This window comes from Populus trichocarpa, chromosome 13, assembly GCF_000002775.5.
Source record: "Populus trichocarpa isolate Nisqually-1 chromosome 13, P.trichocarpa_v4.1, whole genome shotgun sequence".
In the NCBI taxonomy this organism is placed as follows: domain Eukaryota; kingdom Viridiplantae; phylum Streptophyta; class Magnoliopsida; order Malpighiales; family Salicaceae; genus Populus; species Populus trichocarpa.
In genome coordinates this window covers 9,806,365-9,830,344 of record NC_037297.2, presented here as the reverse complement: position 1 = coordinate 9,830,344, position 23,980 = coordinate 9,806,365, and the positions used below count along the sequence as shown (strand labels likewise).

The following is a 23,980-nucleotide window of genomic DNA, read 5'->3' as shown; positions in this document are numbered from 1 at the left end:
GTTCTTCTCATGATGTAACCTTCACGACCTCCATGTCCATCCACTTAAATCTCTTTCCATAACCTTGAATGATTTGCTTTCGTTTTTCTCCCCCACTTTTCATATCTAACTAGCTCCCTTTCCTTTTATTCCTTGCTTTTTTGTATTGCAATATTTTTCTTCTTTTTGTCAAGATACTTCACATCTTCAGCCTATGATAGTCACCCAAGTTGGGTGTTCGTTCCTGTGATATGCCGTTGCCTTTAAGGTATCTGATACCGCAAAAATATGCTGAGTTTATTCAGCAAGAACCAATGTATTAAAGGATCTCCTCTTAATTAGTAATGACTTCAAGAGTACGTTTTACTTGTTTCGCTAAGGCATCCAGGTTTATTTCATTTTTAAAGATTGCCAAATAATTTCTGGTTTATTTCACTTCTTAATCTTGTGGTTCCAAAAAAAAAAATGGTAACAAAGTTGAGTCATTTATCTAATTCAACTTTCAATGGTCAAACTTCTCACCCACTTGATCATGCCTATGGTTTTCGCAAGTTTGGATTTTTTTATTTTATTTTTTTTTTTAGGAAAGCTAACAAAATTAAAGGGGATGGTTATCTTTTTCCCGGATCCAAAATGTTATAGAGATAACTAGCTATTTGATATATGTTTTGCCGTGAATAATTTACTTTTTAGAAAAAAAAAATTATTTCTTGGAACCAATAATATTATTTCTTGGAACCAATGTTTTATTTAATAAAATGATAATAAAAAACACGCATAAGAAAACGATCGTGTAGAATTAAAGGGGGGGGAATTTAAGTAGGGCTACAAAGAAAAAATATCTCCTAACATTAAAAAAAAAATGATGAAATCTTATTTGTGAACTAAGTACAAATTAAATCATGTTTTATTAAAAAAATCATAAAAAAAATTGTTAAAATTTTATTAAAATTGAAAAAGAAACCAAGTAATAAAAAGTGAAATTGCAAGGAAAAACACCCAGCTTTTAATTTCTCATAGATATAAGAGAATTTTCAAAAGTGAAAAAAACCTTCATCTATTTCTTTCCTTTGCAAAATGTATATTCACACACATCTATTCGTTTTATATAATTATTAATCAAAATCATGATTAAATACCAAAATAAAAATTTGTAAATAATATCCCAAGTGTTTTTAGCCACAACTTTTAGGATTTCTTATAATTATAATTGTTGTTTTTAAAACCACATTATTTTTACTGTAAACAAAAATTAAAATTACATGTACCTCCGATGCCGCTGGACGAATATTGAAGACAGATGCCTAATAACGGAGCTTTTTTCACCCTATTTATCTCCTCCTTCAAAAGCATATTTACCTTCTTAGGAACCACTACGTACATATATGGAATTGTTTGCTAGAGAATAATTAAGTACTTTGCATATCCAATTCATGAACTCGTTAATTTGGTGCTCTTGTGCATGTAATTAATCTCCCCTTTCCACATTCACGTAGAGGTCCCAGCAATTGAAGTGAAGAGAGAATATGTGCTTAAAGCTTATTGAATCTTTTCTGTGTGCTCAACTCTGCAAATTAAAGATAGTTCTTCATATATAATTGGGAATATAATGATTATTAAATATGATACATTCGATTCATCGCTGCTTTTGCTGATAATGCTTCAGCCTCTACGTCTCTGGTTCGAGCCTCACAACAAAATTATGCTACAAACTATTCCTGAATCCTCCTACAGATTAATCACAAGATTCCACCATTCTTCATACTGTAACAAACTTCTTTGATTGGTCAATTAACAAAGACAAAGGATGTAGAGGACCAAGCAAAGTTGACAGTGGAAAGATCTGCCCTTTCGCCTAAGGGTTAAGACAAACATGTTTAATGAGAAAGCTTCTAGCTACATGCATCGCCCATGCAAATTATTGCAAGAAGATTAAGAAAATAAAAAAACAAAGAGAATCGCAAATCATGTAAAACAAAACAATGCTTTTTAAGCACTCAATGGACCACGTATGGATGCCAATATAATATTACATATATGTTTTGGACACAGGGAGGCGAGAACCAGAAAAAGAAATATCAGCACATAAAATATCACAAACATAACATGCAAGATAAAAAAAATTAAAAAAAAAGGCACTCTTTATTGAACAGCATCGTATTTTGTGAGTTGTTCAACAGTAACAGTGAAAGTTTTAGGTTTATTGTATAATTTAAATATTTTTGTTTTGATCAAAAAGTATTAGAGAATAATATAAATTATATCTTGAAATCGCACCTAACAGTTTAAGTTATTAGGTTGAGATAGTTCTTTGATATAGTATTAGAGCCCTGATGACCAAGCGGTCACGAGTTTGAATCTCACCATCCTTATTTATTTAATAAAAAATAAACACAAGGTATTGTAAGTCTGTATAAGTTTCAAATCCAAAGGACTTTTATTTGAGAAAATATATTAAAAAATAATATAAATTATATTTTGAAACCTCACCTAACAAGAAAAAAACTAGAGGAAAGGAAGTTCTGTGCAGCTTGGAAGAATAAGTAGAGAATAAGGATGTTTGTGTAATATGCTCGATCGTGAAAGAATATGAGACAGAAACCAAAGCTTCCCGACCCAAGTTGCTAAATTTAATCATTCTTAGAAATATAGAAAGTAAAAAAGAAACCGTGGCCTTTTTAAGCAAATGCCTTGTCCACGTTGAACTCGGTTTCAAAGCACAAGAAGCCCTTGAAACCAAACCTCTCTCTCTCTCAAGAACCCTTCATCTGCTGCTATAAATATATATTCTTAGCAGACCATCAAGCTTCGAATATATACCAATTTCTTGTATTATTGTTTTCTCTATTCTTTCGAAAGTGTTTGACAGATGTTCCTTTAATAACATAATTTGAATTCATCATCACTTCTCTTAATTTTTAGCCTATTTTAAAAAGACTTTCCCCCTGTAGTGCTCTTAACACCATCGAAGTGCTCTTATTTATCTCGAGAAACCCAAGTGATACACTGAGACATTACTCGAAGGTCGAGAAATGGCCAGAAATGAGTGGATAAACGGGTACTTGGAGGCTATATTAGATGTGGGGAGTGGTGTTATGAAGAAAAGAAGTGATGGGAGATTGAAGATTGCCAAGTTTCAACAGGTGAAGGAAGACAAGTTGTTCAGTCCCATAAAGTACTTTGTCGAAGAAGTTATTAATAGCTTTGATGAGTCTGATCTCCACAGGACATGGGTCAAGGTTAGCTCTCACTCTCTTTTTTTTTTTTTCCGTAGCTGATGAATCAAGGGCCTATTAGATTATGAACGTATGGTACAGAAGAACGCTTACTTTTTCGTTTCTAATATGCTCAGAAGGAGCGATATATGTTGTATATGTGTGCGTGTGTCAATCTTTTGTGCTCCTTTCGAAAACTCTCTCCTCCATTCCATTCTATTGTTTTAAAATTTATTAAAGATAGATGCCCATTAACAACAACAACAAAAAAAAAAAGGGTGTTCATTACTTCCCATAAACAGTGAACCTCTTGATAAGGTTTTTTTTTTTAATTTTTAAACTTTTTTTTCAATTGCATTTATATATATATATAATTAAGCTCTAAATTAAAATACATAGAAAATACATGACTCGCCTAAATTGTTGGTAATTTTTCTTTTGATATAAAAGTTCATTTTGTTTATTTTTTAATCCCTGAATTAGAAACAATTAAGAAAAAGTTGTTCAAAATAACAAAAGAGAGAAAAAGTGATTGATCATCATGATACCAACAACAAGAATGATCAAACCTAGTATCCACGGGTTTCATTCGATGATGGAAGTTTAATGGTGGTGGGATTACCCTATAAACATGTCTGAAAAGAAAGATCGAGTTTCGTTTTGATTTTTTAGGTTCAGTTGATTTTGGTTTTATTGAGTGATTTTAAGATTAGTAAGTGTTTTACAAAGACTTTTATATTGTTTATTAGATGATTTTTTATGAGAATTGATTGAAAATGGATCTTCAACCCCAAAAAACCCTACCTCATGCTTTTTCAACCACTATAATGGTGGCCGGATTCTGAGCTAGGCACAACAAGTAATGCGTCATCTACCCTAACATGTTACACATTGCATGCCTTCATCTTTTTATCATATAATTAAAATTAAAAAAAAATATAATATATTATTGAACTCATTGGGGTCCACAACTTAGGTCACGGGTTTGGTGAGTTAATTCAGGTTGATCGAAATCGATCCTATATGTCATCATCTATTTTTATAAAAAAAAAAGCTTGAATTTTAAAATAAAAAATTCAAATCATTTTATATTGGTCCAGATTGCCTCACCCAAGCCTACACTCCTAGGCTTTTTTTTAAGGCCTGATATGTTAGGACACTCAGGCTTGCGTATTTGGTTTGGTCTATTTTTTATAATTTTATCCTTTAATATTTGATTTATTTTTAATTGATTTTTCTTTTTGTCATATAATTAAAATAAAAAAATATTATTGAACCCATTGAAATCCACAACCATGATCACAAATTTGACGAGTTAACTCAGGTTAACCAAAATCGATCCAATATATCATCATCTCAATATTAAAAAAAAAAAAGATGTTACCTTCAATTTTAAAAAAAAAAATCAAACTCTTTTTTAACATTTTTTTCAAGTTGTTTTTAAACATGAATGTCTGGTTTTTATTTTTTATGTTATTTTTTATCCTTTAATTTTATTTTATTTTACTCATTCATTCAACTAATTCTCATCCTTCTACTTCTACGTGATTTAATTGAAAACATAAACTTAACAAGGACTCAAGGAATAGATTTAACTTACCGATCAAATTTAATGATAATATCAAAAACTTTCCGAAAGCTCTTTTGTGTTCAAAAAGTTTTTACTCCAACCCGTATCATACCACGGGAAGTGAACTACTGACACCAAAAGAAAATCAAAGTTTTAATTAATGGGGACCCTTTTTGCATGATGCTAGATCGTTTCTTTCGGTAGTCCCGTGACAAGAATTAGTTCCTTGGATGAGGCCCACACTTACTTACCTTTATTGTCTTCTTTATTAAAAAAAATACTTTAAAATACTTGGGAAAATATTGTTATTTATGTTACTGTTTATCAAGGAATAAATAACTCTGAATTGCTATAATAATTTTTTTTTGTCCATTTTGTTTTTTTATTACACTCTTATAAACCCATCTTAATAGCCAATTAAAGCATATTTATTAAGAAATAGCAAGATTCAAAGATAGGAGACTAAGATGAAAGATGTGGTAAAAATAGAGTTTTTCTAAACTTGAAACTAAACATACACATTTTAGTCCTTCAACTTTTTAAATTATAAACTTTCAATCCCTAAACATTCATGACATTCAATTTTGATCCCAAACTTATTTTTCTTATTTTTTTGGTTCCTAGTTTGAGAAAGGAGAGAGAAAGTTGTCGGATTTCGATGGTAAAGAGTGAACATCTTAGTTGATACCAATTTTGGCCATAAAAATTGGTGGTTTGGGTGTCAATCGGTTCTTTTGATGGGAAAAGTTTATACAATGTGTTTATTTTCCTTTAAATTTGTCTGAAATGATATATTTGAACCCGAAAAGAATTTTGATTTCAAATATGTTTTATGAGGTGTTTAGGGTGGTATTTCTTTTCAGGTCAAAATACAATTGAAAATGAGTTTTTTTTTATCTGAAACAGAGTCATTGGAATCTAGAAAGTGTAGGTGACACATCATCTGCCTCGCATTGCCTGCTAAATTTTTTTCAAAGTATTAAAGGTGGATGACCTTTCATCCACTCCTTAAGAAAAAAAAATTAAAAAAAATAAGATCTAGTCAAGTGGGCTACTCCAGGCCTACATGCCTAAGCCTTCCTAGCTCGAAAGATAGGATCTTTTTATTTATTTATTTTTATCATTTTTATCCATTACAATTGTATTTTTTTCTTGTTTATTTTTTTTAATTTCATCACTTAATATTTTTTATTGTTATTAATTAGGCAATGTAATTTGTTTCGGTGTGATTTTTTTTCCAATCAATTTAATATTTTATTGGTTTTTAATTTTATAAGTGTAGATAAAAAATTATATAAAAAAAATGTTCAAACCAATTGAGTCCATAACTCGGACAATAAGTTTGACTAATTAACTTTGGTTAGGTAGGGATTGAACTTGTTTTTTTTTTATTGCATAAATAGTTCTTAATTTATTTAATTAGATGCATGCATGAATTTTTTGAATCCCTCTTGGGATTTTTTATTTACAAAATCATGTTGTAAAAGTTTGCATAAACATTGTTTTTAAGAGAAAAAAATATTTCGCCCGGTAGCAAAGCACGAGTCAAATAGCTAATATATATATATATATCTCACAAGATTTATTGAAACACTAATATCAATTGAGTTACATCTCATTGTCATATTTTTCTCATGTTAATGCTCAATTTTTTTCTTATGTTGATTCTCAGTTCAATATATTAAATTTCTATCATGTAAGGGCAAACCACAAAAACTTTAAAATCTTATATATTCTCTAATTAGTTTTGGGATGCCTGCTTGTGTAATTAATGGAAAGTATGCATGCATGGAAGTAACTTGTGAATGACGGTGAAAGTGAATGAATATGCTGCGGCATGCAGATGATAGCGACAAGGAACACTCGTGAACGCAGTAACAGGCTTGAGAATATGTGCTGGCGGATTTGGCATCTCGCCCGTAAAAAGAAACAGGTCTGCTGCCTATATCTATGCTTTAATTTATCCCCTTTTCTTCTTTTTCTTTTCCCTTTTTGTCTCTTTTTTTTTTTTTTTTCTAATAACTTATAGGTTCTATCTTTCTTTTTCCTTCTTCCCCGTAGTATAAACCCTAACCTGACTCATGTCCCAGCTTTCAAATTAAATAAGTCAAACCAAGTTAACCACATAGCTTATTTAAAACAGTGTACAGTAACTCTCTACACTCCACCATCTACTCTCCAATGACTATTAGGCCAGCCCATGGAAATTTTCAGCGAGCCTATTGCCCCAGTTTCAGGCTTGAAATGGCCTGTGCAAAATCTAGACATAGCTTATTAAAAACAATCGAAATGGGGAATCATCAATAATCGATTTGAATATCCTGCATCGTTTACTGGGTAAATAATATGGGAAGAGAAGGATATACAGAAGTGAATGCAACAAATAATAATAATAATAATAATAATAGCAGCATGTCCATATATAGTCCAAGGAAAAGCAGTATTACTGTAGTATATATCTGAAAGAAATATTGGTTATAAAAATTGCAATTCATATCTTAGGTTTACATCTATCAGAGTGGATGCTCTGAGGTTGAAGTCTACTAGGGGCGATTCGATAATGGCTCTTTTCTTTCTTTGCATTATATCAAGAAAGGGAATGAAGGATTATATATTCGCAGATAGCATGGGATGATGCACAAAGGCTTGCAAAAAGGCGGTTAGAGCGTGAGCAAGGGCGTAATGATGCTGCTGATGATCTTTCTGAGCTATCTGAGGGTGAGAAGGAAAAGGGCGAGGCCAACCTATCAGAATCTGTCAGGGATATTGCAAGAATTAACTCTGACATGAAACTATGGTCTGATGACGACAAACCTAGGCAGCTGTACATTGTGCTAATCAGGTATATTTCTACACAGCTTACCATAGTTAATTTCTATACCATAGTTAATTTCTATACTACTAGCTATACATGTGGAGGACAAAGTGAGAAAAGTCATATCTATAAAAAAAACCATGACAATAATTGAAAGATAAATCAAAGGAAATCAGGATTCACTATCTGATAATAAATATCATTTTTCCTGTAGCATGCACGGGTTGGTCCGTGGAGAAAACATGGAACTGGGAAGAGACTCTGACACTGGTGGTCAGGTAATTATGCCATACATAGCTAGTTGGCTTAGAGCCAGAATCAAGAACTTGACTGTGCAAACCTTACCAAAATAATCTGTGCTTCACCACCAATGACTCCAAATACCTTTTCTGATTACAGGTAAAATATGTTGTTGAACTAGCTCGAGCTCTAGCCAACACAAAAGGAGTCTATCGTGTGGATCTCCTGACTAGACAAATCACCTCCCCGGAGGTGGATTTCAGCTATGGCGAGCCAATCGAGATGCTGTCATGCCCATCAGATGACAGTGGTAGTTGTGGAGCCTATATAATCCGGATCCCTTGTGGTCCTCAAGACAGGTAATCAGATTTATCCTCGTTTGTTAAAGAGTTCACAAGTTTTGCTAAGAAAGAAATATATATATATAATTACAAGATAAATGCAACAGGTACATACCAAAAGAATCACTTTGGCCTTGGATACCTGAATTTGTTGACGGGGCATTAAACCACATCGTCAACATGGCAAGAGCGCTAGGAGAACAAGTCAATGGGGGGAAGCCAACTTGGCCTTATGTGATTCACGGCCACTACGCTGATGCTGGCGAAGTGGCAGCACTCTTGTCTGGGGCCTTGAATGTGCCAATGGTTTTAACAGGGCACTCACTGGGGAGGAACAAGTTTGAGCAACTGCTCAAGCAAGGAAGGCATTCTAAGGAGCACATAAATGCAACCTACAAGATAATGAGGAGGATTGAAGCGGAAGAGTTGGGATTAGATGCTGCTGAAATGGTGGTGACTAGCACTAGGCAAGAGATTGAAGAGCAATGGGGTTTGTACGATGGATTTGATATCAAGGTGGAGAGAAAGCTCAGGGTCAGAAGACGCCGTGGAGTGAGCTGCCTGGGAAGATACATGCCAAGGATGGTGGTATTGACCTCTCTTATTCCTTATTATCACCTCTTGTGTCCCAAAACAGAACAACAATTTTCAAACTTCTTGACTTCCTGATGAAATCCCTACTTCTAGAAAGTAACAAGACAGGAAGTTATGCTAGAATACGAGAACATCTAGTTCCTTTCACTAATTCACTTCACCATGAAATCACAGGATAATCTCCTAGCAAACCCTTCCATGGTACTGTCAAGAAGACTCCAAGTCTCCGATTGATAGTAATCTTCTGCCATTGATAAAAATACAAATGCCTGCATAAATCAGTAATTTGGGAAGTCCCCTCCGGCCATGTTAATACCAAAATGAAGTAACTAAGAATACTTGTTCAGATGGCTCTCGCAAATGATGAAGATAACTAAGGATAGCAAGTGCCTTTCACTTTTACAGTCCATTGATATTAAGTTCAAGCTCATATTCTAATCACTATCTGGTATCAGGTTATACCTCCAGGGATGGACTTCAGCTATGTCACAGCAGACGATTCATTGGAAGGTGATCTCAAGTCATTAATTGACTCTGATAGAAATCAAAACAAAAGGAGCCTGCCTCCAATATGGTCTGAGGTCAATCGTTCTCTCTTCATCATACGTGAATATTCTTGTGACATACTTTTCAAGTGTAAACTTAGAATATCTAGATATCACCCAAATCATTTCCTTTGATTTCTGCAGCAATTTCTTTTAAAAAAAAAGAAGAAAAAGTTGAAGCCACTGCATAAATCTTTATGGCCAACAATGATAGCCTTTCAACTGATTGCTAAAGGAAACTATCTGTAGAATCAACCAACAGCTACATTTTCTTCCAAAAGTCTAATTGAATTTGCAATGCAGATAATGCGTTTTTTCACCAATCCTCATAAGCCCACTATACTGGCATTGTCCCGACCTGACCCCAAGAAAAACGTCACCACGTTGCTCCAGGCTTTCGGGGAGTGCCAGCCCCTCAGAGAGCTAGCCAACCTGGTAAACTATGTACTTCATCTCAGTTCTCTATCAACAAGTTTAAATACAACCATAACACAAAGCTAATTTGTTTTAAACTCCATACTTTTGCAGACGCTAATACTTGGTAATAGGGATGACATTGGAGAAATGTCTGATAGCAGCTCAAGTGTTCTTACAAATGTACTCAAGCTCATCGACAAGTATGATTTGTATGGTCAAGTTGCTTATCCCAAGCATCACAAGCAATCTGATGTTCCCGACATTTATCGTCTGGCAGCAAAAACAAAGGTACAACACTTCATTTCCTAAAACTAGAGAATCTATCCCAATTATTCTACCAAAGTTCTGATTAGCAATGGGCCTGTTTCTCTCCCAAAAAAAAAGGAGGAAAAAAAAAAGGAATCAGCCTAGGTAGAGTTGACACATGGCAGCAACTCATGGTAGACAGGGTGTATAATGCTATGTCTTCTCCATTTTCCTTTTTTCCTGTCTTTCCTGTCTGAGAACGAGAACCTGTCACCATGTAGATTGGACCCCTCCTTATATCTACATAATCCATATACCATTAGCATTACCCTACCATACTGCCTGATAGGTGTCCACACCGTAACACATCTGCTTTCTCCTTGCAACATTTGAACTGCTAACAGTAATAATTCTGTGGTGGCTTTGTCTTGAAGGGAGTTTTTATCAATCCAGCTCTTGTGGAACCATTTGGTCTCACGCTCATAGAGGTAACTTTCATGTCTTAGTAGGCTCAAATTGGCTTAATCCATCTGATTAAACCTGGTCATTGTAATATTACCAGAAAGAGCATAAGGAGATTTTCACCTTGTTTAATAAATAACAATCCTCAGATTCCAATTTACCCTTTTAACTTGCAGGCAGCTGCATATGGTTTACCTGTTGTTGCTACCAAAAATGGTGGACCAGTGGATATTTCGAAGGTAATGGTATTCCATGTTTCTCACACTAAAACTTTGAACCTGTTCCTTTTTCTTTCTTTTTTTCAGAAACTAACATTCAGACTTCTACAAAGTATGTATCATTCACAGTTCACCAATATCCAACTCTAAAACTTGAAACATATAGCTTCCATAGGCAGATGATATCAGAAGTCTGAAGTAATATTTAACGGTCTGTCAACCTTTCATCTTTACAAAAGCATCCCCACAGGATTCTGATGAAACCACTTCTGGTGGTCTAACAAAAAGCAGTAAATTTTCAACAAACATCCAACTTTCTTTTGGTCATCAACTCAACTTACCAACAAAGATCTTCTGTGTTCATTTTTTATTTTTTATTTCCAGATGCAAGCCACTTAAAGAACACCACTAATATGCATCTTCCTCACTAAGCATTTGAAGACCTAGATTGCACAAGTCTATTCCAGTTTGGTTAATTCATGCTGAACTGTTTTGGTTTTTGAAATTTAGCATGCTACCACTTACAAATTGTGTAGCAGAAACTAACCATCTGAAGACTCTTTGTGTAGGTGCTTCACAATGGCCTGCTAGTTGACCCTCATGATCAAAAGGCCATTGCAGACGCCCTTCTAAAGCTTGTTGCAGACAAGAACCTCTGGACTGAATGCCGAAAAAATGGCCTTAAAAACATCCACAGCTTTTCATGGCCAGAACACTGCCGCAACTACCTATCCCACATTGAACAGTGCAGGAACCGCCACCCAACAACCCGTCTTGAGATCACACCACTTCCTGAAGAACCAATGAGTGAATCTCTAAAGGACATGGAAGACCTATCCTTGAGATTCTCAATAGAGGGAGATTACAAGCTTAATGGAGAGCTAGATGCAACAAACAAACAGAAGAAACTTATTGAAGCCATTACCCAAATGGCTCCGTCCAATGGCAAAGCGAGTGTCACTTACACTCCTGGCAGAAGGCAGATGCTATTTGTGATAGCCACTGATTGCTATAGCTTTAATGGACAGTCCACAGAGACCTTCCAAGAAATTATCAAGAATGTAATGAAAGCTGGAGGCCAAAGTCTAGGCATGGATAGGATAGGCTTTGTACTGGCCACTAGCTCAAGTTTACAAGAAATTATGGAAGCACTCAGATGTTGCGAAGTAAAGATAGAAGATTTTGATGCAATAATATGTAATAGTGGAGGCGATATGTATTACCCATGGAGAGATATGGTGGTTGATGTGGACTATGAAGCTCATGTGGATTACAGGTGGCCTGGTGAGAATGTGAGGTCCATGGTAATGAGGCTAGCAAGAGCAGAGGATGGGGATGAAGATGACATCAAGGAGTACATCAAGGCATCTAGTTCTAGGTGCTTCTCCTACAGCATCAAACCAGGAGTCAAGGTGAGATACTTCCGATGATATAAAAAACTGCCTACACATTCTACCCAACAATTACTAATAAGAATTCCAATGAATAAATTGCAGACTCGAAAGGTATATGAACTTCGCCAGAGGCTCCGAATGAGAGGGTTACGATGCAACATTGTCTATACACATGCAGCATCAAGGTTAAATGTGACCCCAATATTTGCATCAAGAACACAAGCCCTAAGGTTGGACCCATGATTTTACAAAATAGTATACAAGTGAAAGAAATCATGATAGCTTATCAGTAAGATACGAAAATCATAAAGCTTACACAGAATGATTTCATGTTTAATGCAGGTACCTTTCAGTTAGGTGGGGTATTGATCTTTCTAAAATGGTTGTGTTTGTGGGTGGAAGAGGGGATACAGATTATGAAGACCTACTGGCTGGCCTCCACAAGACCATTATTATAAGAGGCTTAGTGGAATACGGCAGTGAGAAACTTCTTCATAGTGCAGAGAGTTTTAAAAGAGAAGACGTAGTCCCCCAAGAAAGCTCTAACATCAGTTTCGTGGAAGAAAAATATGAAGCTGCTGATATCTCAGCAGCTCTAGTGGCTATGGGGATTAAGTGATATTTAACCTTGCTCTATTTCTCTTTCCTTATCCTAACAGTGATTTGCATATAATTATAGGCAACAATCTCTTCCTAGATTACAGTTGCACAATAAACTCATAGGAAATCAGTATCGGTTCATATGACAAGACCTTTATTCTGATTTCTGAATATCATATAAAGAGGATTCATATGCTATTTAAAGGAAAATGTATGTGTTCTCATATCTACATTTGATAAGCACTTTTGCACAAGCATTCTCTTAACCAGTAATATCTACAGCATCAGATGATATCCTCTTGTTCAAAAAAGATACCAGTGAGATTACTCTAGCTCGCTATGTACTACCAGCTACATCCACATTAGTGCATTTTTACAGACAGACTATCAGTTTTACAGTACTAGGTTCTTGTTAAAGTGCGCACTGTTACCAGCACAAGAGCCAGTCCATGACCGGTATCCTTAGCCTTCCTGCTTATCCATGGTTCATGTCCTTGATCACATCATGCACAAAGCTCCATTGCCACCTTGTATTCCACTCCACATGCACATTTAACCATATGTGAAATATCCTGTAAGAGGAACCCATGAACATGAACGGTTAAGTTAGATCAAGATCGGTTTTTCTGGATTGAAAACTGGAAAACCTGGATTGAAAATAACAAATGATTTCCTGGCATGGAAACAGCACTACAATTCTCATTTTTACAATCAGGATGAATAAAAAAAAGGGTTCTTAAGCTGGTCAAAGTAAATCATAATACAAATCCAAAAAATCCCAAAAACATTAAAAAGATTCAAATCAAGCGACAAGAAAATAACAAAGAACAAATAAAGAAACCACAAATTTTGCTTTAAGGTCCTTCAAAGTACACAGGTTGCTTGAAAACTAACAGAAGATAGTAAGAACAGAAGCACTAGACAGTAAAAGAATAGACCTAATTTTTCCTCACATGAAACAGAATGGAAAGGCAAAACTAGGTGGATATTGGTCGAATAGTTTATGAGCATGTCCAAAACCAAAGAAAATATGAATTCCATTTCCATTTTGAACAAAGTGTACTATGAAATTTCTCAAGGAAATGTAAAAACACAATCCGAGACTAATAACAGACACGGTAAAAGAGCCTCTCAAGAAGTTGCAGTCTTGCAGAGGAGTTGGATAGCCTAAGACACTCACTTTGACACCTCTGAAGGCAAATATCATTCCAGTTAGGCACCTGGTGTTGATTGACACAAACAGTTCTCCCACAAATCTTGCTTTGCAAGGGGAGATGGCTGATGGGGATGTGCGGTTACTGTATCCAATTTGTTGTATCAAGAGGGGAGAACAAGAGGGGGAGATGGCAGAGGAGGTAATCTATTGATCTCTCAAGTTTCAAGAGGAGAGAGAACGAGAGAGACTGAGAGAGAGGTGGCACTGGCAAGGGGACTGGGGGGAGAGTGTGGCTGGCTGGTGGCGGCTGCTGTCAATGCAATGGGAAAGGAGGAAAATGTTTTAAGGTTAGGTTAGGTTTCAATTTATACCCCTTTTTTTAAGTTGGTTTACATTTGGTCTGGTCCAGTTTACACAGTTTCAACCGGTCTGAATGGTTTTTATGGTTTTTAAATCGTTTTTTTTCTCTCGGTTCAGTGTTCTTGGTTAATTTTTTTTCAGTTTTTACAGTTTTCTCGGTTGATCGGTTTTTTTTAACATCCCTACTACCACCCATGATCATGACACCTCGGTACCTAAAAACACCAAACACATGTCTACTGAGATTTTAAGATGACTGCAGCATCAATAAAGTCATGTCAAACTAAGCATCTTTTCTTTCAATTATTTATTTATTATAGATTTTCAGAAAACAGGAATTCTACGCATGGAACATTGTCGTACATGGATTCTAACATTACCCATCATTTGAGGCCCCTTCCCAATGAAAACCCAGCTTTGGCCACTTCTTTCACAACCATTTCATCAAGTAAGTATGAGACCCTGATTTCAGCAAAATGCAGTGAAAAGCTGTTGACAACATTTACCTTAAGTTGCTTAATTTGCTTTTGCAGAGATTGTAAATACTCGATTTCTCCAGCTCTATCTGATAAAAGAGCTTTGTATTCTTCTTCCAAGGTCTTAATGTCCATTTCCAAGAACTCTGTCTATAGTCACAAAGATATTTGTTGAGAGGTCAAGCATAAGAATTACATGCAAGAAAATGTTCATAAATTATATTACACATAGGAGAACATGTATGCATAGTAGTAAAAGCCACTCATCATTTTGTTAGGTTCATTAGGCTTGGAAGCTCGATAATAACTGTATGGAATACCAATATTGGACTTTCCAAACAACATTTTTTTCTGGATAGTGGGGACAAGGATAAAGGTGGTGCCCAGACAACAGATATAGGGTTGGAAATTGTCAAAAACTTTAAAATTTGGCATTGAATTTGATGCCTCCAGACAAAATCATCTGAATCCAAATAGGCACACAAACATGTATTTATGCACACATATATGTACTGACTAAACATCTAACCTTAAAATCTTTGGCACTGCATTTCAACTGCTCAATAGACTGCTTCATCTGGAAAAAGGCAGCCATGACTCGTGAAAATTCACTACATTGAAGGAAAGATACAAGCAAAATATGTATTATAGTTTTTAGGATTTGTTAGCTCTCCTCTAGAAATTTCTTCCTAAATCTCTTTCTTTTTTTTCTCTGAAAGATGATTGGTGGAGTTAATGCCAAGCTAGAGTAACTATTATACATATATGGCTAGGTCGACTGTTGCAAGTCATAATCTTTGTTCACATCAGATGGAAAAAAATAATGAACTTGAAAAAAAATCCTTTTTGCAAGATGGAATATCAGAAACATAAAATAAGGTTTATAATGATGATAGCTCATTTCTAAGAGAAAAATCTCATTTACAGAAGCAGCATAAAGTTGAACATGGTTTTTAGGTATCGACAACAAAACACCATTGAACTTTAATTTAAAGGACCATAATCAGAATAGTAACAACTTTCTAATTCTCAGGCAACTCTAAAATCAGCCAAATGGGAAGCTAGCTTTCCACTTAAAAATGTTGAAATATAGAATTAAAATGAAGAAAAATATTAGCTTTAGGCTAAGCAATTAAAAGTTGACAAGCACTTTAGACAGATTCTAATTATAAAAAAAAAAATGGAGATCGCACTTGAAGAGAATTAACAAAAAAATATTCTAGAAACAAGAAAATTACTAGCTAAGTGAAGTTAAAAAATAGCACAAACACCATCCAGTAAATGGATGTATTTTGTAAAGCATAAATCAGTGTGCAAGAAATTTAATCAAACAAGCAACCTTGTTGTTCTCTGTAACAAGTTTGGATTTCATTTGTGCAATTTCAACAAGCTTGGATTTGGCAGAGCCCAGCTTGGCAATTAGGTTCTTTTCTGCATCATTCCCCTGCTATTCCAAGGATTCACTCAGAAATTGCAACTCCTCGTACATTTTTATTGATGGATGAAGGTTTTTTACCAGATTATCCATGATCAAGTGATTATCAATAGCACACTTCCCTACAAGAAAGGTAGAACGTGAGATGAAAGTGATTGATACTCCACTTCTAGGATGAGATGTTACATAACCAAGGCTAGGACGAGAGGTTACGAGGATACACAGACATTCCCTTTTCACTTGTTCCTTTTCTTTCTTTAAGCCTTGCATGTGATAGACTTTTCCCTTCAATTTATCTCTTCTTTGTTCTATCCACACATCACAATTTACACCAAAACAGGAAGACTCTGACTTCAAATCCCAAGACATTTCCAATATAATTTTAGGGTTTCCAAACCATGTGCGGGGACTATACATGAGGGAGAGTTTTTAAAAGCGGTGCCACAAGCAAACCACTCTCTAAGAGATCTAAAAGCTTAACTTTCACCTTTGTTTAAATCTTTTGTTGTTAGATAAATCCCAATATCTTGCATTTACCACTTGCAACCTACAAACTTATCATGTTCTTAGAATGTTATGGTTCACTCTTAGTTAACTTTGTGACATAAAGAGATCAAAATATCAATGGGCTACGAGTTAATATTGAAATAATTAAGAACTACAATATTTAAGAATTTCAGCTGCCACTTATCTCTAGCAACACGTAGAAGTAATAAAGAACCATACCTTTAGTTTTTGCCGTTTGCTTGTCAAATTCTTCCTTCACCTGTAAACTTACTAATTAGTGCTTGTGTGATGATACACTTATCAGTAAATATTCAAAACTTTCAAAGATCAAATGTGGAAAAGACAGTGAAGAAGATCATCTGAAGAAGATAAGAAACAACCAAAGCCAAGATAGCTTGGCAAAAGACAGCCCCCTAAGTGCTCCAGTTTGAGCATCAATCCCAACGGTAGTTGTGCGATTGGGAAGTAGAAGGCTCGTTTTTCATTTTTTTTTTTTTTGGTAAGAAAGTAATTTAATTATGATACTAGTTTGGGCCACATAGAAGGCGCTTCTTCCCATAACATTATGAAGCAAAACAACTTGTAATCCAACTCAAATTAGTAATGGTGCAATATGGATCTTACTATTTAAAATTTGAAGTGACATTATATGAATTCCAAAAGTAATATATACATAATTAAGTTCTAGCCAAGCTAGAGAGCAATTATTTGTATTTGTATTTAATCATGCAAAATAAATAAACTCGAGAACTTTTCTTAGGGACTTGGCCTTCCAGCAATTTTCAACATATTTCTTCAAAAACAAATTATCTTTTACAAAAAAATAATGATGATGATGATGATACCTACTGATATTCTTCTATAGAAAAAAAAAATTTCTACCACCTCCTCCACCAATGTTTTGGCTCCGATGAATGTGTTATTTGATATTTTCAGACTATGAATCTTTTCTTTTCTTTTTTTTTTCTTTTTTCTTTTTTTTCTGGTTATTGAAAATAGCATTCTTGTTAATTGAATAGCTATAAAACCAAGCAAACACATAGACTACTTTAAGTAAACTTGAATTAACTAATATATTTATTGCTTTAGTCTCCTATTTTTCAAGAAGTTTCATATCAAACAATGTGATATGAACAGATCAAGCTATGCATGCCCTTTCTCGTTTAAACTTATTTCCCATCACTATCACAATATTCCTTAATGGCCAAGGAATTAAGAATCTTCAAGTCTTTTAAAAGTCTTTTAATACGCACAACATCACAAATCCCACATGCAATTGCTCTAAACTTAGCTTCTGCACTACTCCTTACCACAACACCTTGTTTTTTGTTTCTCCAAGTACCTAAATTCCCTCCAATATAGGTACAATAACCAGAAGTTGATCTTCTATCAATTAGACTCCAGCCCAATCTGCATAGTTGTAGACTTCAACCTGTAAATGTTCATGTTTCTTAAACAATAGACCTCTTCCAAGAGTCCCTTTCAAGTACTTCAAGATTTTATTAACGGCATCAAAGTGTTTTGGGCTAGGTGAATGCATGAATCGGCTTACCATGCTTAATACATAGTGTGAAGCCTTTTGCCACAAGCCTTGCCTTGTACTTTTCTAAGCTTCCGTCTGTTTTGCATTTCGTAAACACTCATTTACACCCTACTTTCTTCTTTTCCATTGGCAGGTCAACTAATTTCCAAGTGTCATTTTTGTTCAAAGCATTCATTTCTTCCATGACTACTATCTTCCAATTCAGATCATCTAGAGCTTCCTGAATATTTCTTGGAATAAACAATTGAGATATCTTAGAGGTAAAAGCTCTATGATTATTAGAAAGTTTTTATTAAGATAAGTATTTAGTGACATTGTTTTCTCCTCACCGAATTTCACCAAATTTACAATGCCACCATAGGGGCAAAAATAAAAACTACCGAGAGTTTGACAGGAGCTACAAGACTACATTTCCTCAAAACCACTTCTGTATTTTGAATGTATTGAGGAATTTTATCGAGTGACTAACTCTAAGAAATAAAGATTTGTTGCAATTAAATTCAGCTTGCAAAATGGTTTTTCAGCCAGAAATAATGATTAAGGCATTTTCCCTCAACAAAATGGAGCAATTTGTACAGTAAGTTACTAGATAAAATCCTAAAATTTAATTTTCAGGTTATAAAGACCAGAAGAAAATTTGAACTTACCAAAGGCATGATGAGAAACAGAGGGGGGGATAAAATTAAGAAGAGATGAAGCCAAGTACTTGCTCCAGCATTGGACCATGATAACAAGCTCTACTGTTTGGGATTGTTCAATAGCTTAAATTAAGATTTCGCGACAAGGTTGTGCAACTAGTGTAAAAATCAAACCTTCCAGTCTGATCCATATTGAGAGCATGAAAAAAAAAAGACATTTGAAGATCTAAAGGCAATAGATGTGTTTATTGTTCTGAGAAGCTTATTCACTAAGTGCTGATCTTGTCTGCTCCTACCATGCATCTCTCTTTTATTTTTCAGGTTTGTTGAAATCTGATGCTGCAGTTCTTCAATTCATGTCTCATATTTTTAAGTAATTAGTGTTGCTTATCACATAAAAGAAAAGAAAAACGGATTTAGCAAGAAGTACCGATCCATGCTCTCCCATTTCTCCACTAATTCTGTGAGTGTGGACCCAATCCTGCACAAAGTCAAAAATAGACCGTAACTCTCGCAGGTTGAAAACGGGGAGAAATAGTGTACAGAAATTTTGCAAGGTAAGGAGTTTCAAAATCACACCTGTTGTTGTTGTAATTTGGAATTCATATCATCTGCAACCTTTGAATAGTAAGCACTGTTGTAGTAAACACATCAAAATTCTCGATCAGTATTTTAATTAACACAATTTAATCACCTAAATTTGTGCTCTCAGTAACCTTTTTTCTACAAGTCTGGCAGACAAACTGACTCTTTCCCGTTGAATAAGCTCCAATGTCTGCATGTTAAGAAGAGACAGTTGGACTGAATCAATAATATGAAACATAGGTATTGATTGTTTTTAGACAATCAAGAAGTGAATAGCTTAACTATTTCCTTGACAAAATACCCATTTATTTCATACATGATATCACCTTAAGAAGTTCGATATATATATTAAGTCCTAAGATCAATATTGTGATGCACATATTCTGCCTACACCCCCCATACTCCATCAAAAAATACTCTCACACTACTACCATATAGAAAATGTTCGTAATCATAACATTGAGCCTCAATCAACTATTCAGCCAAAGCTCATAGAAGGATTGAAGCTCAATATTCTCATGTACATTTCCTGCAGTTTTGAAAGCCCCAATTTCTCTCCTTATACTTTTTCAGAAATGTGCCATCTAGTGGACTGTATTATATCTGATGTAAGTGACTGCAGTTTCTGGTCGCCCAACATGTTAGTAGGAAGAGAAGCTGCAAGAGAGTTCAAGAAAGAGGGGGGATAGGAGAACTCCTCGTTGTCAACAAAAAGATGTCATTCCAGACCTTATACTTATGGTTAAAATTGTCCAAATGAACTTTGCATGCTTAAAATATGTGTGCATTAACAGGTGTAACAACCCCACAATGGGATTATGGGGAAAACAATAATATATATATAGAAGAATCCATCACTATATGCGCCTTTTTTTTTTTTTTTTGGTGGGGCGGGGGGGGGGGGGGGAGCTATAACATACAATAAAGGAACCATTTAACATGTCAATAAAAGAACCAGATAACACAAAGCAGGACCACAGAAAATTTTCAACCGTCACAATTTAACCTGTATTGTTATTTATATGATGATTAATGTAGTAATTTGTAGTTTTCAATAAAACATGATAGAGTTAAGGACAAGCAAGAAGACCTCCATTTGCTTTCTTCCTCATAAGGTTTGAACTTTGCTTTGTGAGGAACTACAAATGTCATCTCAAGATGCTAGTGCCTTGTTAGGTAGCAAGTTTTGATGCATATAAAACTTTCCTTAATCATACATCACGAAACTTCATGTGAAAGAAATCATAGTTTTGCAACATGAATTACAATTTCAGACTGCTATTTAAAAAGCAAGATACAGTTTAGCCGTTTTGCACTATTTAAAAAGCATGATAACTTACATTCTCAGATGAAATTTAAGTAATCCAAAAGCTATAATCTAAAGAGCTTCAACAGACATTCACATCAATAACATGGCAACATCCCGATCAAAGAAAGAGAAGAAACAAATAAGTTAGAATAACCAGAGTTAATTTTAAAGATTTTGAGCGACAAAGATATGTTATCACCATTTACCCCTTTTTTTCAGTATAAACAAGTTATCATGTCCTGAACAAGATCAAATATCAATTATGGTGATCATGCTACAGTTTATTATACATTAATTAGATCTTGAAGTTAAAAAGTAATTTCCCCAGTCATGATAAGCAAGTTTTATGAGAACCACCACATTATTCCAAGATTCCTTGCTACATTGTACTCTAGCTCGTTTTCTATTAACTTCTTTTTGTTTGGAGTTATTAGTTATTTCTTTTAATTCATTTTAAGTTATTTCTCAAATTATTTCAATTTTGCAGGGTTAGCAACCAATAGCTTAATGCAGAAACACTGACTTTTTTATTTATTTGTTTGTTTATTGAGAGAGAAACACGGACATGGTAAAAAAACTCAGCAAATTTATAGGTTGCACATGCTAGCTCATCACGTATTTTATGTTAAGAAATTTCTCTTATGGCCTTTCTCCACTTTCATTTGCAGCTGACTGCGTTGCACAAGTCTTGAACTAACAGACAGAATCATGATATGAGATCATAAATCATCCCATGAGCAAAATTGTTTTCTTTCCTCGTTTTTTTTTTTTTTAATTGAATTACTTCTTGTATTAAATTCATGCTACTCTTGGAATACCTGAGCGAGAGTGTATGAATCAGAGTCCAAAGAGGCAATCTTCCTCTGTTTTTCCAATATCTGTGAGCATATCTCCCCCTTTGCCTTCATCATCTGCTCAGTGTCTTCTTTGAGTCGCTTTGTTTCAGACTTTGCTGCAAAAATAAAAAAAGAAAGTTGGGAGAACATTGACGATCAGATATCATTAAACAACTTAAATCAAAAACTTGTTTGAACTTCAAGCACAATTGTTTTTGAAAGTTGAAACTCAGTATCAAAGTAATTCAAAATGCTGAGGCATGGCTGGTTATAATTAGCATTATCTGCAGATCACAAGTCCTAAACATAAACAATTCCTCATTCTAAGTGACTTTGACTTTGACTTCATAACCTACAACAAGATGTTTCGCTTGTGCACATTACAGGTGTCACTAATTTCAATATTTCGAGCTCACTCTAGCTTTAACAAATCACAACTGATGTTTAAAAATTCAAATTAGCAAATAAAAATTAAGCGTCTCATATTTTAAGCCTTTAGCAGTTATACTTTTGACTCTTTGCTTTCCAAAAATGTAACAGTAAATCAAATAAAAAGAACAAGAAAATAGTTTCCCTCAGTTATTCCATAGCAAGCAAGTTAAATTTAGAGAACGAGAGAATTTTAGAAAAAAAAAATGAAATATAATTGCACGAAAGATAAAATAATAGACACTGATAGCAATATTTAGAGTTATTCTAAATCGATTACTAAACAATTAAGAAAAGAAAAGAAACATATAATTGAATATTGAAACTTAACAAGTTAGGTTACGCAAGAAATTATAAACAAATAAGTAATTAAAAAAAAAAAAGGAAACACGAACCAGAAGCGAGGTCTTTCTCAAAGGATTGAATGGTAGTGATGTGAGTCTGCTCTTCAACTGAAATCTGCGCTGCTTGATCTTCCACTTCTGTACATCCATTTCATTTCAATTTACATCACTGCCACTACTACAACTACTAGTAGCAGTGCAATTTCACAATCACTAAATTTGAGATCAAATGCTTCGAAATGAAGCTTCTGTTGTTGATTTTTGAGAAAGAGAGAGAGATTGATTACCGTTCATTTGAGAGCGAAGAGTCTTCATGTGATGCAAGTACTCCTCCATCTTCAATGACTGATTTTCCGAATCAAACAGAATAATCCCTAACAATTGCTAGTATACTGAAAAAGAAATGAGACCAGAAAAATTGAAAGAAACTGATTCAAAATCCACCTTTTGGAGAGAGAAAGGAGTGAAAAAAGTTTTGGAGGGAGAATGAGAGCCGTTTGCCCTTTGTAGCCAACCGGCACAGAAGCACTTTGTGCGTGAGTGGCTTTGTGAGAGAATCTTTTTGAACTTCTAATTTAGTTATTAAAGTTCAAAAGTTTATATATATATGTTTTTATTTAGAGATGTTTTAATATTTTCATATAACATATTAGTCAATGAAGATTTGTTTGAAGGCATTTTTATATTTTTAATATTTTAATAAACAGAAAATAAAAAAATATACCAAAGAATAAAAAAACAATCAATAGTTTTGAATACAGGTATATAGGTATTTTTTTTATTTTTGATATATAATAGAATTATATATGTACTCTTTGATTTAAGAAATTTAATTCATTAAAATAAGGGGTATTAGGGTCTTTTACTCTCAATTTTTGTTAATTATTGGTTTGATTCAGAGTAATAATGTAATTTAATATTAAAATAATATTTTAATTTAGTATATTAGTTATTGGTGGTTTATTTGAGGGTATTTTTATATTTTTAATATAGTAAAATAATGAAATATTTCTAGGAATAAAAAAAAATCAATAGTTTTGAATAGGGGTATTTTTATTTATTTTTGATACATTGTATAATTACATATATATCTTTAGATCTAAGAATTTAATTCATTATAGCAAGGGTATTAGGGTTTTTTTAGTTGTTGGTTTGGTTCGGGGTAATGGTGTAATTTAATATTTAATATTAAAATAATATTTTTTATTTTAAAAAATTTGTTGGCACGTGCACTAGGGGAGAGCAAAAAAACCAAAAAACCTAGAAAACCGGAAAAAAAAATAACCGAAAAAACCAAACCGTGAAAAAAACCGATTAAAATTTAAAAAAAACTAGCCGATTCGGTTCGGTTTCGGTTTTATAAGCCTAAAACCGAAAAAACTGAACCAAAACCGGCAAAAAACCGAGCCAAACCGGTTTGAACCGGTTTCGATTCGGTTTCGGGTTTTTTTTAAAAAAATTCAGTTTAGTTACTTTTTTTTAATAAAAACCGAACCGAACAAAAAATGATCACCCCTAACGTGCACAGAACATTCTAGCACTTGAGAGCTACTATGTACTTTGGACGACGGGTGTCATTATTCTCGGAGGCAAATATTGATTGTTTGCGTATCACTCCCTACTCATTTTATTTTATTTATTTATATTGTTTTTCTTACCTTTATTAATTTAAACATTAATTTAATCATGTATTTGTAAATAATTTTTTTAGAAACAACCTAAATCA

The 23,980-nt window shown here is 34.1% G+C and overlaps 2 protein-coding genes across 3 annotated transcripts; one reads left to right on the top strand and one right to left on the bottom strand.

Moving 5' to 3' along the window:
- Positions 1-2,647: 2,647 nt before the first annotated feature.
- Positions 2,648-12,890, top strand: LOC7477753 (sucrose-phosphate synthase 4). The gene is made up of 14 exons (XM_002319284.4): positions 2,648-3,218; positions 6,608-6,697; positions 7,386-7,606; positions 7,794-7,857; positions 7,979-8,178; positions 8,268-8,748; positions 9,210-9,335; positions 9,603-9,734; positions 9,828-10,004; positions 10,397-10,450; positions 10,601-10,663; positions 11,212-12,054; positions 12,139-12,266; positions 12,379-12,890. Exons 1-14 carry the CDS (start codon positions 3,012-3,014, stop codon positions 12,653-12,655), a joined length of 3,063 nt encoding a protein of 1,020 aa, XP_002319320.3. The 5' UTR covers positions 2,648-3,011; the 3' UTR covers positions 12,656-12,890.
- On the bottom strand, positions 12,810-22,807 carry LOC7479018 (uncharacterized). Of its 2 annotated transcripts, XM_024583593.2 has the most exons (13): positions 22,699-22,807; positions 22,542-22,599; positions 22,306-22,392; positions 21,464-21,597; positions 19,468-19,526; positions 19,331-19,385; positions 19,182-19,232; positions 16,790-16,829; positions 16,145-16,185; positions 15,968-16,072; positions 15,158-15,205; positions 14,659-14,778; positions 12,810-13,208 (listed from the first exon to the last, which is right to left on the bottom strand). In XM_024583593.2, the coding sequence occupies exons 2-13, from the start codon at positions 22,588-22,590 to the stop codon at positions 13,140-13,142; spliced, it is 858 nt and encodes a 285-aa protein (XP_024439361.2). In that variant the 5' UTR covers positions 22,591-22,599; positions 22,699-22,807; the 3' UTR covers positions 12,810-13,139. The 2 variants fall into 2 exon arrangements, with proteins under 2 accessions (XP_024439361.2, XP_024439362.2); XM_024583594.2 differs by lacking the exon at positions 15,158-15,205 and having other exon boundaries at positions 22,542-22,803.
- Positions 22,808-23,980: the final 1,173 nt, after the last annotated feature.